Source organism: Thalassophryne amazonica, chromosome 4, assembly GCF_902500255.1.
Source record: "Thalassophryne amazonica chromosome 4, fThaAma1.1, whole genome shotgun sequence".
NCBI lineage: Eukaryota > Metazoa > Chordata > Actinopteri > Batrachoidiformes > Batrachoididae > Thalassophryne > Thalassophryne amazonica.
The window spans coordinates 67,255,376-67,270,982 of record NC_047106.1 but is presented as its reverse complement, the minus strand read 5'-3'; the positions used below and the strand labels follow the sequence as shown (position 1 = coordinate 67,270,982).

Below are 15,607 nucleotides of genomic sequence, written 5' to 3'. Positions count from 1 at the left end.
ACAGTAATCATGTGAAGCAACACACAGAAGACTGACGCATGCATGGATGGAACCCAGTTCAACAGCTCCTGCACAACGGTGGCGGTAGCTTAAAATTGATCTTCACAGCTTTCCCCACAGAACATTTTATTGAGGCTGAAGGGTGAATCAGCATGTTTGTGTGTTATAATTACTTTCCTTACCGATCAGTGCCATGTTTGGCAACTTGCCCAGACTCTTGCCTTTGTCCAACACTCGCTCCCACTTATAGCTGATGGGGTCCGAGCCATCGTTGGACTTACAGCTCAGCTTGACATCGCTACCCTCCACAAGTCTGCTCTCCATTAAGCACTCTGGCTTTGACGGCTTTGACTATGAGGAAAGCAGCAGAAAAAAAATATTTGAGCCTACATGTACAACAAACAGATTCCATTCTTCATAAACAGAAAAAGCTCAGAGAGTTCAGAAAAAGCTGAGACAGTTTTCTGATGCATGTATACTCATACTCATCTTCAGCTGATTATCCGGGATCGGGTCGCGGGGGTTAATAGCTCCAGCAGGGGACCCAGACTTCCCTTTCACGGGCCACATTGACCACCTCTGACTGGGGGATCCCGAGGCGTTCCAGGCCAGTGTGGAGATATAATCTCTCCATCTAGTCCTGGGTCTTCCCCAGGGTCTCCTACCAGATGAACGTGCCTGGAACACCTCCTACGGAGGAGCCCAGGGGGCATCCTTACCAGATGCCCGAACCACCTCAGCTGGCTCCTTTCAATGTGAAGAAGCAGTGGCTTGACTCTAAGCACCCCACTGAATACTGAGCTCCTCACCCTATCTCTAAAGGAGACAAAAGCCACACTCCTAAGGAAGCCCACTTGTACCCGTGATCTAGTACTTTCGGTCATGACCCAACCCTCATGACCATAGGTGAGAGTAAGAATGAAGATTGTCCAGTAGATCAAGAGGTTTGCCTTCTGGCTCAGCTCCCTTTTCATTACAACAGTACGGTACAGCGAATGCAACACTGCCCTTGCTGCACCAATCTCACGCTCCACTGTCCCCTAACTTGTGAAGAAGACCACCAAGGTACTTGAACTCCTTGATGCAGTCTGGTAGACTTCTGTCTTGACTCAGAGTCAAGACAGAAGTCAGACTACCAGAGCAAGAATTTTAGCTGAGGAAGCGTCTGTGATTTGAAGCGAAACGTCCTCACGTCAAGCAACCCAGTCCAGTCGAAGATTCAAGTTTCTCTACTATGGAAACCACCTGGACAACTGAGAGCCTACACAGAATCTTAAGTCTGGAATTGAAAGCCTCCACAGAATCTGACTGTTTTATTGACGCAGAACAGGGGCATGATAAGAGAAAGCCCTATGACCCTGCAGACTTCTTATTCACCCTAGGGACACAAAGTAGTCCTGCACCCTGAGAACGCAAAGCCCGGGCTGGTACGTAAGGTTTTAATTAGGTCAGATAGGTAGGGAGGTGCCAGTCTGTGAACAATTTTATAGACTAGTAGCAGAACCTTAAAATCTGAACTCACTGGGACAGGAAGCCAGTGAAGGGATGCCAAAATGGGTGTAATGTGGTAATTTCTGCTTCGTGTCAAAAGTCTGGCAGCAGCAGTTTGAACCAACTGGAGACCCCTAATGCTAGACTGGAGTAAACCAGAAAATAAAACATTGCAGTAGTCCAATCTAGAAAAGATAACGTATGGATCAGGGTCTCAGCATCAGCCATAGACAGGATGGGATGAGTCTTTGCTATATTTCGCAAGTGGAAGAAAGCAGTCCTCATAATATTCTAAATGTGGAGGCCAAAGGACACCGTAGGATCAAAAATTACCCCAAAGTTCCTCACTTTGTCCAATGCGATGTATGACACACGAGCCTAGACTAAGCGTTAACTGGATCAAATTGATGCCGATGTCCTCAATGGAACCAAGAACCATCATTTCAGTCTTATCAGAGTTTAAAAGTAGGAAGTTTCTAGACGTCCAGCTTCTCACTGATGCAAGGCAATATTCTTCGGATTTTATGTGGATGAGATGACCAGCAGTTATCGGCATGTATAACTGAGTATCATCAGCATAACAGTGAAAGGTAATCCCAAAGTGCCACAATATGTGCCCAAGGGGTGCTATATAAAGGGGGCCTAAGACGACCCTGTGGAACCCCAAATTTCATGTCACCAAGGTTAGAGGTAGTGTTCCTGTATAGGCACAGTGAGAACGACTGGTCAAGTATGACGTCAATCATGCAAGGGCACTCCCAGTAATCCCAAAATGATTTTCCAGGTTATCAAATGCAGCACTGAGATCTAACAGCACAAGAACCATAGTGGTGTCCGAATCCATTGCAAGCAGAAGATCATTTACCACTTTCAGTGAGATCCATCTCTGTGGAATGATAGTTTCTAAAAGCAGACTGCAGTGGCTCAAAGAGATTATTCTCAGTAAGACAGTCCACGCGCTGCCGTGAAGCCACTTTTTTTTCCAGAATTTTGAGCAAAATGATAGATTGATATCGGCTGATAGTTTTTTCAGTATAGTCGGGTCAAGATTAGGTTTCTTAAGCAATGGCTTAATCACTGCAGATTTGAAACATTTAGTAACAGATCCAGAAGTTAAAGAAAGATTAATAATTTCCAGCACAGTCAGCCCAAGAGTGGGCCACAGGTCCTTAAACAGTTTTGTTGGTATAGGATCAAATAAACAAGTGTGCTTTTGGTTGACATTATGAGTTTGTTAGCATGCCTAGAGAGATAGTCTCAAATTCTGTAAATCTAGGTAATACATCAGTAATGGAGCCCACTCAATAGTAGGGTTAGTGGCTGGGTTAAGGCAGCTGGAATATGTTTACCCTAATGTCTTCTATTTTCTTCTCAAGATGCATGTATGCATATTCTTAATAAAGATAGACATGGCAGCCCCAGTAAAGAATAATACACTAAATTACAATTAAATTACAAAGTGTTTCCATTTGAATTAGTATGCCACATGCGGTTTCTAGGAGAATGTTGCATTAGCATTCAGTGAATCACCAATCAGAAAGAAAATACAATTTGGACACCATGTTGACATTTTCAACAACTACATGCAACATAAATTATACTATAAGGAGAACAACATTGAATTAGTGCTCATACCTCCACAAGGCACATAAGGTCATATTTTGCCACATTAAAAATTGGCTTTTGAAATAGTCTCTATTGTGAAATACACCAATTGGTGCTATTGTTACAAATTGGTTCACTATTCTTTTTTTTTTTTTTGAGCATTCATAAGAAACAGTTACAAGTGAACCATACTTTCCTTATAACAGGCCCAAGCAAGATAGACAGAGACCTAGCACAGAAAACATAATCTCCTTGGTGAGGTTTAAAGATCAAGATTACCCATTAAAGTTTGGCAATCAGGATCAAAGCAAGGATTTAAAAAAAATCATCATCAGTGATGAGGATCAAAAAGAGGACCACCATCAGATACAAAGGTTAACAATCATGGTCACAAGGTCAGCAATTGGGAACTAATAAAGTTCCAAAAGAGTTCAGAAGTTATAATCCTATGACAATGAAATCATGCCAACTGACACACAGAGGACTGTTGAGGTGTGAGGTATGAGATATGAGGTAGAGGACTGACTTGAGGCTGAAGTGTGACATATGAGGTTGGAGGCATGAGGTTTGTGGTGTGAAGTATGAGGTATGAGATCTGAGACTTGAAGTGTGAGCAGTGAGTATGATGTCTGAGTTATGATCTTTGAAGTGTGAGGTCTGAAATGTGAAGTTTGCTGTATGAAAGTGTGAGGTATGAGGACTGAGGTGAAGCATGTGGTATGAGATATGAGGTATGAGGACTGAGGTGAAGTATGTGGTATGAGGTGTGAGGTATGAGGACTGAGGTGAAGCATGTGGTATGAGATATGAGGTATGAGGACTGAGGTGAAGTATGTGGTATGAGGTGTGAGGTATGAGGACTGAGGTGAAGCATGTGGTATGAGATATGAGGTATGACGACTGAGGTGAAGTAATCATTCTCCTTCAAGACTGGCTTGGGATACTGCAGCTCCCTCCCTATTTTCACCGCCAGGAGGCGGGCCATCTCTCCATACTGCAGGCACCCCAGCGCAGCACCTTTTATTTATTGTTTATAAAAAAATATATTTTCCTTTGTACTCCCTGCATTTGGGTCCATTGCCTGAAATGGTCTGGTTCCATCCGGACCCCTAACCATAACACTCTGAGCCTATTAGTCCTGGCTCTTAGCATCCTAAAATGTCTGCCAGAGGGCAGCACCTCAAACACCTGATGTCCTGGGTGTGTGCTGTCTCATAATGCTGCGTGCCCTCCTGAGACAGCGAGTGCTCCAGAGCTCCTCTAGAGAGGGGACAGGGTGATCAATGATTTTTTGTGCTGTCTTAAAGATCCTCTGTAGTGCCTTTTTGTGTGCCATGGCACAGCTAGTGAACCACACAGAGATGCAGTACGTTAGCACACTCTCAATGGAGCAATGGTAGAAGATTGTCAGCAGTTCCCTCTTCCAGTTGATCCTTCTGAGGGTCCTCAGTAAGTGGACTCGCTGTTGGGCCCTCTTCGAGTTCTGCATCCATGTGCATACCCAGGAACTGGAAGCTGAACACCCTTTCCACACGCTCTCTGTCTATGTAGGTGGGTTGCAGATTGGTCTTCCTCTTCCTCCTTTGTCTTTGAGATGTTGAGGAGCAGGTTGTTGTCTGCACACCATTCCACCAGCTTCTGGACCTCCTCCCTGTAGACTGTCTCATCACATCCAGAGATGAGCCCCACTAAAGTGGTGTCACCAGCCAATTTAATGACTTTGTTATCTGGATGGGTGCTGACACAGTCATAGGTGTACAGTGTGTAGAGCAGAGGACTCAATACACAGCCCTGTGGAGAACCAATGTTGAGGCTGAGGGCTGTGGAGAGATGGGAACCAACTCTGACTCTCTGTATGCGGTCGGAAAGAAAGTCTCTGATCCAGCAGCAGGTGTTAAATGGGGGTCCAATGTCCAGATGCTTTACTGTCAGTCTGTCCAGCAGTATGGTATTAAAGAGAGCTAAACTCAATAAAGAGCAGCCTGGCATAGCACCGCTGCTGTTCCAGATGGGAGATGGTGGTGTGAAGCACTGTGACAAAGGCTTCTTCCTCTGTTGATCTGTTGGCTCTGTATGCAAACTGAAGAGGGTTGAATGTGGGTGGGAGGCAAGACATGACGGGGCGTCGGACCAGTTTCTCAAAACACTTCATAGTCACCGGTGTTAGGGTAACTGGTCGATAGTCATTTAGATTGCTGATGGTGGTCTGTTTAAGCAACAGGATGATTGTGGCTAACTTTACGTGTGGTAGGACCAAAGACTGTGAAAGTGACCCATTGAAGATCTTGGTGAAGATCCCAGGCAGCTAGTCTGCACACTCTCAGAGGACCCTCCCCATCACCCCGTCTGGTCCAGCAGCCTTCCTTGGGTTCACCGCCCCCAGTCTGCACCTCACCTCTAATTCATTCCGTGACGGCTGCACGAAATTAAAAGTGAAGCGGGGGGTTGGGTGTGGTTATGGTTAGGGGAAGGAGTAGGATTAGGTTATGGTTGGGGGTAGGAGTAGGGTTAGGAATAGTGAGTTAAAAAAATCCCCGTCACAAAAATTTGACTCATTTCGTGACGGCTGCACAAAAAAAAAAAAGTGAGACTGGGCTACATATAGTCACAGTCCTTACATTTGAAGACGCTCTCTTCTTGAGGGGGGTGTACGCAGAAATCAACCACATGGACATATGATCTAGCAGACCTAGATGTGGTAAAGGTCTTGCTCTATAGCCTTTTTGAATTTTACTCTAGACCAGGGGTGGCCAAGTTCGGTCCTCGAGAGCTACCTTACTGACACTCTTAGTTGTCTCCCTGCTCCAACACACCTGAATCCAATGAAAGGCTCATTAAAAGTCTGCTAACGAGTCTTTCATTGGATTCAGGTGTGTTGCAGCAGGGAGACAACTAAGAGTGCGAGGAAGGTGGCTCTCGAGGACCGAACTTGGCCACCCCTGCTCTAGACTTTGTCCAATGTGTTTACACCCCTTGTTGCACATCTAACATGCTGGTAAAAGTTGTGAAGTGTGAGGCAGAAGGTCTTAGGTGTGAAGTCTGATGTCTGACATCTATGGTGTCAAGTCTGAGATCTGTGTTATTGTGTCTGATGTTTGAGATATGGGCTCTCTTACTACCCTTTTAGTTATTTGAATTAATTTCCACTTTACAGATTCCGAACTACTGTGACAGTATATAAATCAATGTGACTAAACACCTGCCTGTGAACTCTTGTGGGTATCGCTTGTCCTCTGTTTAGAGTCTCAGAGGTCCACGGTCAGAGTCCAGCAGCTTTTAACGCAGTGTATTAGACACAGAAGGATATGAATCCTTTACAGTTGCTCTGTTTAGATCCCCACCGAAAGCACTGCTGAGCTGGAAAATAGAACACTGTCTTCTTCCTCCCAGGAGGTGTATTTTTAGACCAGCGATGAGCTAAATTTAAACATCTATTTTGAATGTTTTGTTATCCTGCCATTTTATAAATGCCGACTTCTGTGTCGGTGCTGCGTGTCAGCAGACTTGCAGCATAACTAACTTCACAGTGTGGGGATGTAGAGAGTTAGTGATTGTCGGCATAAAAACCCAGATAACACATTTGTATCTTTCCCATTGTTCCTCCATCACCTCTTTTCTCCATCCTCTGCTCACGGAAGCCAGCAACAGAGCAGAACATAATGAGATATGCTGAGCGGGAAGCACTGACGCTTCTTATGTGCGGCTCGCAGCTCTGTCAGGGTCAGTTAGGCCTAACTGCAGCAGGAGTGCACACTTATACCCATGCATGTAAATACAAACGCATGCACACTGACTCACATTAACCATGAGCTTACCCACAGTGAGCACACATCAGTGTTCTCACACCAAGCCAGCTACAAGCTCAGCTGCCAAGCTATTATCTTAGCGCGGGGAGTGAAAGAAAAATGCAAATGTTCGTCTCCCTCTAAATCGAAAGTGTCACTGCAAAGCTGAGGGCTATTTGTAAAAATTGAGGCTCTAACTCACTGAATTGTCTATAGAAGAGACCGGCGAGCAAGAGGATTAACAGACTGTTCCATTAGAAAACCAATAACTGCGGGTTGAACTAATCTCCCGTGATGTTTTAATAAATGGCCTCCTTTTCTGACATTGAGAACCATCTTGCTCCTCCTTGCTGTCCGTACTTGTGCGAGCAGAAATACACATCAGTGAGCTAGTGGTGAAGAGAAACCTTTTATAAATCGCTATGAAGATCGCTTGCATACGACATCATATCAATCATGAGCGTTTGTGTGGTGGAACATGTGTGGCCTTTCTACCATGAACAAAGCCATGAACACAACAGCAGCCAAATTTCACACAACATTTCAACTAATTGAATGGTACCAATGAGGTCTGGTGTCAAGAATAAGTTGAGTTATGCAGAGGAGTAAATACCTGCACAAACTCAATTGGATATGAAGGCAGTTTGAGCAAGTGGCTACCTGTATAGATCCGTTAGTACAGTGGTCCCTCGTTTATCACGGGAGTTACGTTCTAAAAATAACCCGCAATAGGCAAAATCCGTGAAGTAGTCAGCGTTATTTTTTACAATTATTATAAACGTTTTGAGGCTGTAAAACCCCTCATTACACACTTTATACACTTTTCTCAAACAGGCATTAACATTTTCTCACTTTTCTCTCCTGTATAAACACTCAAAGTTCAAACCTTAGTAGAAAAATAAGTCCAGTATTATAGAATGAAGCCAAAGATCAAAACCTGTTTTCAGGCCCAAACATTTGTTTGAGAAATAAAAACAGAACGTTTTCCTATAAAAAATTATGATGGCTTTTAGAACTAACAAATTTAATTTTAAAGATCAACCTACGAGGTTGGACACATAAGAAATTATTAATAGTGACTGACCAGTATTTCACAGTTCCTCTGACCGCGCCTCTGTGTCCTGGCGCCGCTCCGCTGTAGTGTCTTTTTCCACTGAGTGACACCTCGGTGCAGGTGTCTTTTTCCGAGTGAAGAACACAGTTATGGGTAGTTGTTGGCGCTCTTTTTTCTTCTGGGTGAGAAGATTCTTATAAACAGACACACGCAGAACACAATGCGCGTGCTCTCCCTTCGCAGTGATGCCGACCGGGGCCGCGACCAGCCTGCTTGATGAGGACGCAGAACACAATGCGCTGTAAAAAAAAAAAAAAAGCATGCAAAATTGGACTAAAAAAATCCGCGAAACTGCGAGGCCGCGAAAGGTGAACCGCCTTCTAGCGAGGGACCACTGTATATCACAAAGCTGGTATCTACTCAGTGGATCCTTGCCATTTGATTGGTGGGTTGTATGTTGCGTGACACAGATTATTCATACCATTTGCCATTGTGTTTCATTTACCATGCAATAGTTCTTTGTTAGCATGCAATTTTGGTGCGGTGGCGTTTAGCTAAACATAGTGGAGTTTGTTTTGCTGGTGGATGATGATTTCAAGGAGCTAATTGACACATTGCTAATTCTTCTAACACACACACACATACAAAAAACAAATCTGCGCTGTAAGCTGTCTGGAGGCATGAAGAGCTGTTAGGATGAAAAGATGGAGAAATTTCTGACATGATTTTTGCTGGACTGAGGAGCTACACAAAATCTTTTTTTGGAAGTACACAAAATCAGTGCATGGCATCACAGACTACATCATTGCAATTTTGGACTCCAATTTAAAGTTCGTGTTGAACTCTTAAGCATCAGTGGAGCACCAAAATGTAAGTCCCTTTTCTGTTGTTTCTAAATAAATAAAATATCAAATGACAAGGATCTATTTCAGCCATTATATAAAACAAACAATGAATGTTTTTTCATTCTTTCAATGGAACAAATATTTAATTCGGTGAAAGATCTTTCACCTCATGAAATATGCATACCATTGACCTCCTAAACATTCATTATTTGTATATTAATACATCTCCCATGTGTGTTTAATGGAATTTTTTTCTAGTCAGACCCCTGGGGCTCTCATGGATTGTTGTCCTGCCCAGAAATAAATTTTAGGAAGCTCAGAGGAAGCAAAGATGAGGATGCTAATGATAGCTGGCTAATGCTAATGCTGGCTAATGCAACAGGAAGACAAAACCAAAACTTCACTGCCATGTCTTTTCATCACAAATGCAAGATCACGGGGAAAGGGGGGGTTGAAATAACTGTGATAGAACACGTGCCTGTCTTGTGGATAATGTGATCGAATCTGGCTTTAGCGTAAGTGCAAGATATGAAACATGATTTCCAGTAAAGAAATAATACAGTTCCCATTTATATTATCTCTATTTAGACTGATAAGAACTGATGTTTTTTCAATGTCATTTTCACAATGTGATTAGACACTAAACCTAGATTAGGACTGTGGTCTGTTTTCTCATAGATCAAAGTAGACACAGCCTGTGCCATATATTAACTTGTAACTCAGAGACTAACTTAATAAATCAGCTCTGTGCTCTTTCAGAGTAAGTCCCATGTTTCTGGTCTCACCTCATCAACAAACCAATCCAAACGAACCCAAACAGCATGAGCAAAATCAAATCACACTGTCTGAATAAAATAGACTCATTAGATCAGTCAGCATGACGGAGGAAATGTGCCAGGCTAATGATCCACTCATTAGCTGGGTGGATGTGTGGGTATTGTTTTGGGTCTCTTCCTGACCTGTGTGTGTGTGTGTGTGTGTTTATTAAACATGTCTGAGGACACTCACCCAGCACAATGAGTTTGACCTGGCTCCAGTGGTACTTTCCACCAGTCTTGACTTTACAGTAGTACTCTCCAGAGTCGGACTCCAAGAGGTCACTGATCAGCAGGGAAGCGTCTCCATTCAGGTACTCCCCAGCGAAGGACAGACGACTGGCTTCACTGCCTGTTGCCTCATTGGTGTACACCTGACCCCCAAAGAAGGTAATGATCTACAAACAAGATAGTTCCAGTATTAATTTACAGTGGCCTGTCTCTTACCTCAGCTGAGCTCAGCTCAGGGCTCAAGACTAAAAATTCATCCACCATACAGTTGTTATGGAAGGGAAAACACCAAACTATTTTTTGTACCAGGCTGCAAATATGCTTATTTCTCCTCTAAAGCTGGGCATTTTAATACGGGCTTCTATGGGTATTGTTCTTCTTCCAGGTGGCCTCATTTTGGATGTCTGATGTTTACTGCTTGGAGAAAAATTGCCTAATTGCCTAGTTCTTGTCCAGAATGGCTATTTTGAGGAATTGGTTGAAGATACACCCATTGTTGCTATTGAAGGCAAATATGAAGTCATATATCGTTTTTATTGGTCACATGACTGTTAACTTTGGGTGACTTTGGATGGTCAAACTCAAAGTCATAACTCAGTCACTCACTCATCTTCAACCGCTTACTCCAGTTAAGGGTCGGGGGGTTGGAGCCTAGCCCAGCAGTCATAGGGTGTGAGTCGGGGTGCACCCTGGACAAGATGCCAGTCTGTCGCAGGGCCACATATACACAAACAAACACATTCACACCCGCATAGACAATTTAAAGTTTCCAAATCACCTGACCTGCATGTCTTTGGGTATGGGAGGAAGCTGGCATACCCAAAGTGAACCCACATAAACATGGGGAGAACATGTAAAGTCCACACAGAAAGGCCAAGGTGGGAATCGATCCTATGACCTTCTTGCTGTGAGGCAACAGTGTTAACCAGTACGACACTGTGCTGCCCCAAGGTCATAAGTGTTGAATACAGAAACAGTTTGTAGCCAATACAGCTTAAAAATGGTGGAGGGGCTGTGTGCTATTCAGGGATAAAAGCGGTTCAATTTTGGACAAAATTGATTAAATCCACCAAACATTACAGTGGTGTTTCCCAATCCTGGTCCTAAGGACCCAAAGTACTGCACATTTTCCATTTGTCCCTTAACTCAATCTGTCTGATTAGTTAATCAGCTCAGTCTGAGCTAACTAGTTAATCAGCATCATCAGCAATGATGACTTTGCGTCAAACATATGAAGTGTCTGTTGTATTCTCCGAGTGCCCATTCTTGTTCTGAGTTTTTGAGAGGGCATGTCAAAAAGGAAGAGTTGATAAAATTTAATGCCAGATGTGGATCCAGGAACATTTAAATTAATATGTTGTTAATGAGTCCCCTGGATTTCCATGCTATTTGTAACTTTGCACAACAATGCCTCCACCTGCACTTCATCAGTTTAGCACACGCAGACAGAGTACTGCTGGACTTTGGTGACGTATGCACTCTTTCAGTGCCCATTAATTGTTTGACATGAATAATCACGCCCAACATTCTTCGATTAAATATTTTATGTGTATTATTCCCTGAAAGGAGGTGAAGGTGACTGATTTCCTTGCCCAAGAAAAAAGGCTCTGGCTTTGCTGCCCTTCAGGAAGTTAGTTGTTGCAACCAACATTTCTCAGTTGTTGAGAACCAACATTTCTCAACATTGCACCCAGTGAGTCTAAACTTCACACATCATCGAGAAATGTTGTTTTTGAGAATGTAAAAGATGGAGAACCACATTCTACTTTTTGTGGGTCAGGCACAAAGGTCTCACTCACCCCTCGTAACTGGTTAGTGTTACTTTTTTGTTCTTTTATTTCAAATTAAAATGCTTTGTACTTGCAATACCTTAGTGCTGAGTTCTCTCCTTCTGCCTTTTTTCTAAGTGGCATGTACATTTTCACATATTGGACAGAAATGTACCAGCAGCAGGTGAGTAAAGTAAAATGTGACATTTCCAACCAGAGGAGGTAAGTACTGTGTTATGGACTTTAACTTTATCCATGTTTGATGGTCACGCTAACAGGTAAAGAGAAACAATGTAGGAAATAATTAGGTAGCTTCAGGCAGACTAAACATTGCACAGGGGTGGTGGGCATGTGGTTAGTGCACTTGGCTTTAGTGCAGAAGGTTCCCAGTTCAAACCCCATCCCTTGCTACGTTTCTCCATGTAATGTGGAGTTGCGTCAGGAAAAGCATCTGGTGTAAAATGTTTGCCAATTCAACATGCAGATCACCCTCAGATTTGCTGTGGCGACCATGAGTGCAAACAAGGGAGCAGCTGAAGGGACTTACTTCACTTTACATAGACTAAACATTGAGCTCAACAATAGACTTGTAAAATAAATCCTATATTAATAAATAACTTCCAGAAGATACACAGCTTCATATGCGAGATTATTAACTGGTATGTCATTTGGCTTTTACCAGTTCAGGAACAGGTTCATTTTAAGATGGAACCCCAAATTGGAAATATTAAAATACCAGTTCTGCTAAGAATGAACCGATTAACAAAAATTCTGTTTTGAAGCCCTGTTTGAGAAAATGTATACATTTCTACAGTTAGGGTGCAGACACTGAACTATTTCTTTTTAGTTAATTACTTTTTCAATAATCCTGCCATCAACCAACCAGTGATCAATGAGGAGATGTTGAAAAGGTTGCAGTCATTGGATCTTAATAATAATAATAATAATAATAATAATAGCAAAATTACACACTTTTCATTCACCATATTTTCCAGAGTATAAGTTGCACCTTTTTTCTATATTATCAGTTCTTCAATTTGGGATTTATGTGTATTGTTGTAGTGTACTTTTATTATTGGTATTTATTCTTTAGAGTTTAATTTGCTTCCTGCTTTGATCCTTGGGAAAGCCCTATATAAATACTCATAATTATTATTATTAATAATAGCAAATGTGGGTTTTTTTGGCGATATGTCACATGGGAGAACAAGTCACAGGACCTCCTGAACTAGTAAAAACAAACAAACAAAAAATGTGACCTATACCCCGGAAAATACAGTAAATGTACACATGTAATATATGAACCTGCAGTGCAAAGTGCTTCATATCTCCTTCAATCTGGGTTGTATTTTTGTTTATTTGTTGCTTATTGGCTACACACAACACACCACACACACACACACACACACACAACACACACACACACCACACACACACACACACACACACACACACACACACACACACACACACACACACACACACACACACACACACACACAGCTGTCTCAGTAGTGTGTTACTGAGGGCAAATGAGAGCCCACAGATGGGTACCACTAAATGGCGCAGTCAGAGCACATCAGTGTTTACAAAAAACAGGGGCACCTGCAGTGATCACAGGTGACGACCGGACATTTAAACACAAACCCGCTAACAACAGCACACACAGGCTGGATTGTAACTACAGATGTAGATCAAACCCGCTGTGGAAGTGGTACATTGCTACAGGCAGCACGGCTCTGCAACAGAAACCAAATGGGAAATGTTTTAAATGTATCTGCCTCTGGTCATACTTCTGTTGCCTTCATGAATTTTGGGCATTTATTACTCACAGACACGTGAGTATAAGTGGCGTTACACACGTCTGCTTTTTTTTGCCTGTGGTTATATCTGGATGAACGCTCAACTCTGTGAGATAGAAAGACACCAACGCTGTCTGTGAGTGTGAGGATTTTAAGAAGGATTTACTAAACTGGCCTCGGGCTGTTAGTGTAGTTTGCAAATGAAATTAGCTGGTTTGTTTATTTCGGTAAAAATTAAAAATGCTGTCTTGCACACATCGAACAGATGCTGAATAGATACGATGCTGAATTCAAGAAATGGGAGATTTATTCTGTTAGTTTTTATGACTTACTAATACATAATACATTAGTTTGCATTTGATGTTACGTTAATAGGCCAAGCAAGATCTTTTAACTGTTACACAGAGGTTACTTTAAGTCCACTCAAGTCTGGAAGCATGCGCTTTTGCCACATGTCACAGCATCTGGCACATTACAGTGGGTCCTGGATGGCAACCATGCAGGCAGACAACTGTTCCATCCCTAACTATCAAAAGTATCCATCTATCTAAGGAAACCAGCTGACCCGAAGGCATTCCTTGGATTTCTCCAGCTGCTGTGGTCCTCAACACTGAGGCACCTACTTGCTGGTTAATCTGCAAGAAACATGCCACATGGCCAAAATATTAGAGTTGAAAATTAAGGTAGGCCACATTGTCAAGCATGACATGAGTGACATTAAAAGGGCCAAGATGACTATGCATGCAAAAGGTTTATTTTATTATTGTTATTATGTTTTGTTATTATTATATTTTGTTCAAAAATTTGGTAAAATCCATGTTCGTGAAGACTGAACCTTTGCCAAAATAATCACTCCACCTAACATATCAAAAGATGCTGGTCTGGAGTGGGCTTTTACGATGTGTATGCAAACGGTTTGGGCACGCTTGATGATTTCATGATTTCCTTTATAAATCATTGGTTGTCTGGATCAGAAATTTCACTTAAATATATCAGAATACAGACAAACACAGTGATATTTGAGAAGTGGAATGAAGTTTACAGGATTTACAGAAAGTGTGCAATAATTGTTTAAACAAAATTAGGCAGGTGCATAAATTTGGGCACCCCAACAGAAAAAAATACATCAATATTTAGTAGATCCTCCTTTTGCAGAAATAAACAGCCTCTAAAACACTTCCTATAGCTTCCAGTGAGAGTCTGGATTCTGGTTGAAGGAATTTTGGACCATTCGTCTTTACAAAACATCTCCAGCTCAGTCAGGTTTCTTGGTTTCTGAGCATGGACAGCCCGCTTAAAATCACACCACAGATTTTCAATAATATTCAGGTCCGGGGACTGAGATGGTCATTTAAGAATGTTGTACTTGTTCCTCTGCATTAATGCGTTAGTAGATTTTGAGCAGTGTTTAGGGTCGTTGTCTTGTTGAAAGATCCAGCCCTGGTGCAACTTCAACTTTGTCACTGATTCATGAGCATTGTTCTCTAGAATCTGCTGATATTGACTGGAATCCATGTGACCCTCAACTTTAATCAGATTCCCAGTACCTGCACTGGCCACACAGCCCCACGGCATGATGGAACCACCTTCAAATTTTACTGTAGGTAGCAAGTGTTTTCTTGGAATGCTGTGTTCTTTTTCAGTCATGCATACTGCCCCTTGTTATGTCCAAATAACTCAATTTTAGTTCCATCATTCCACAGCACCTTATTCCAAAATGAAGCTGGCTTGTCCAAATATGCTTTAGCATACCTCAAGTGACTCTGTGTGTGGTGTGTACACAGAAAAGCTTCCTCTGCATTACAGCATCTTCTTGTGCAAAGTGTGCTGTATAGTTGAACGATGCACAAAAAACACTATCTGCAGCAAGATCATGTTGTAGGTCTTTGGAGCAGGTCTGTGGGTTGACTATGACTGTTCTCACCATCCTTTGCTTCAGCATATCTGAGATTTTTCTTGGCCTGCCACTTTGGGTCTTAACTAGTACTGTGCCTGCGGTCTTCCATTTCTCACTGTGTTCCTCACAGTGGAACTGACAGCTGAAATCTCTGAGATAGCTTTTGGTATCCTTCCCCTAAACCATGATGTTGAACAGTCTTTGTTGCCAGGTCATTTGAGAGTTGTTTAGAGGCTCCCATGTAGTCACTCATTAGAAGAGATGCAAAGAGGGGAAACATTTGCAAATGGCCACCTTAAATACCCTTTATCAT

General features: G+C 42.4%; 1 protein-coding gene across 1 annotated transcript in view; it reads right to left on the bottom strand.

Annotated features, from left to right (window-relative positions):
• Window positions 1-15,607, bottom strand: part of clmpb (CXADR like membrane protein b) — a 287,660-nt gene that overhangs the window by 29,589 nt on the left and 242,464 nt on the right. The window contains exons 3-5 of the mRNA XM_034168027.1: window positions 9,789-9,993; window positions 4,939-4,943; window positions 183-345 (exon numbers count right to left, since the gene is read on the bottom strand). Of these exons, the coding sequence (XP_034023918.1) occupies window positions 183-345; window positions 4,939-4,943; window positions 9,789-9,993 (373 nt within the window). The remainder of the gene's footprint in view (window positions 1-182; window positions 346-4,938; window positions 4,944-9,788; window positions 9,994-15,607) is intronic.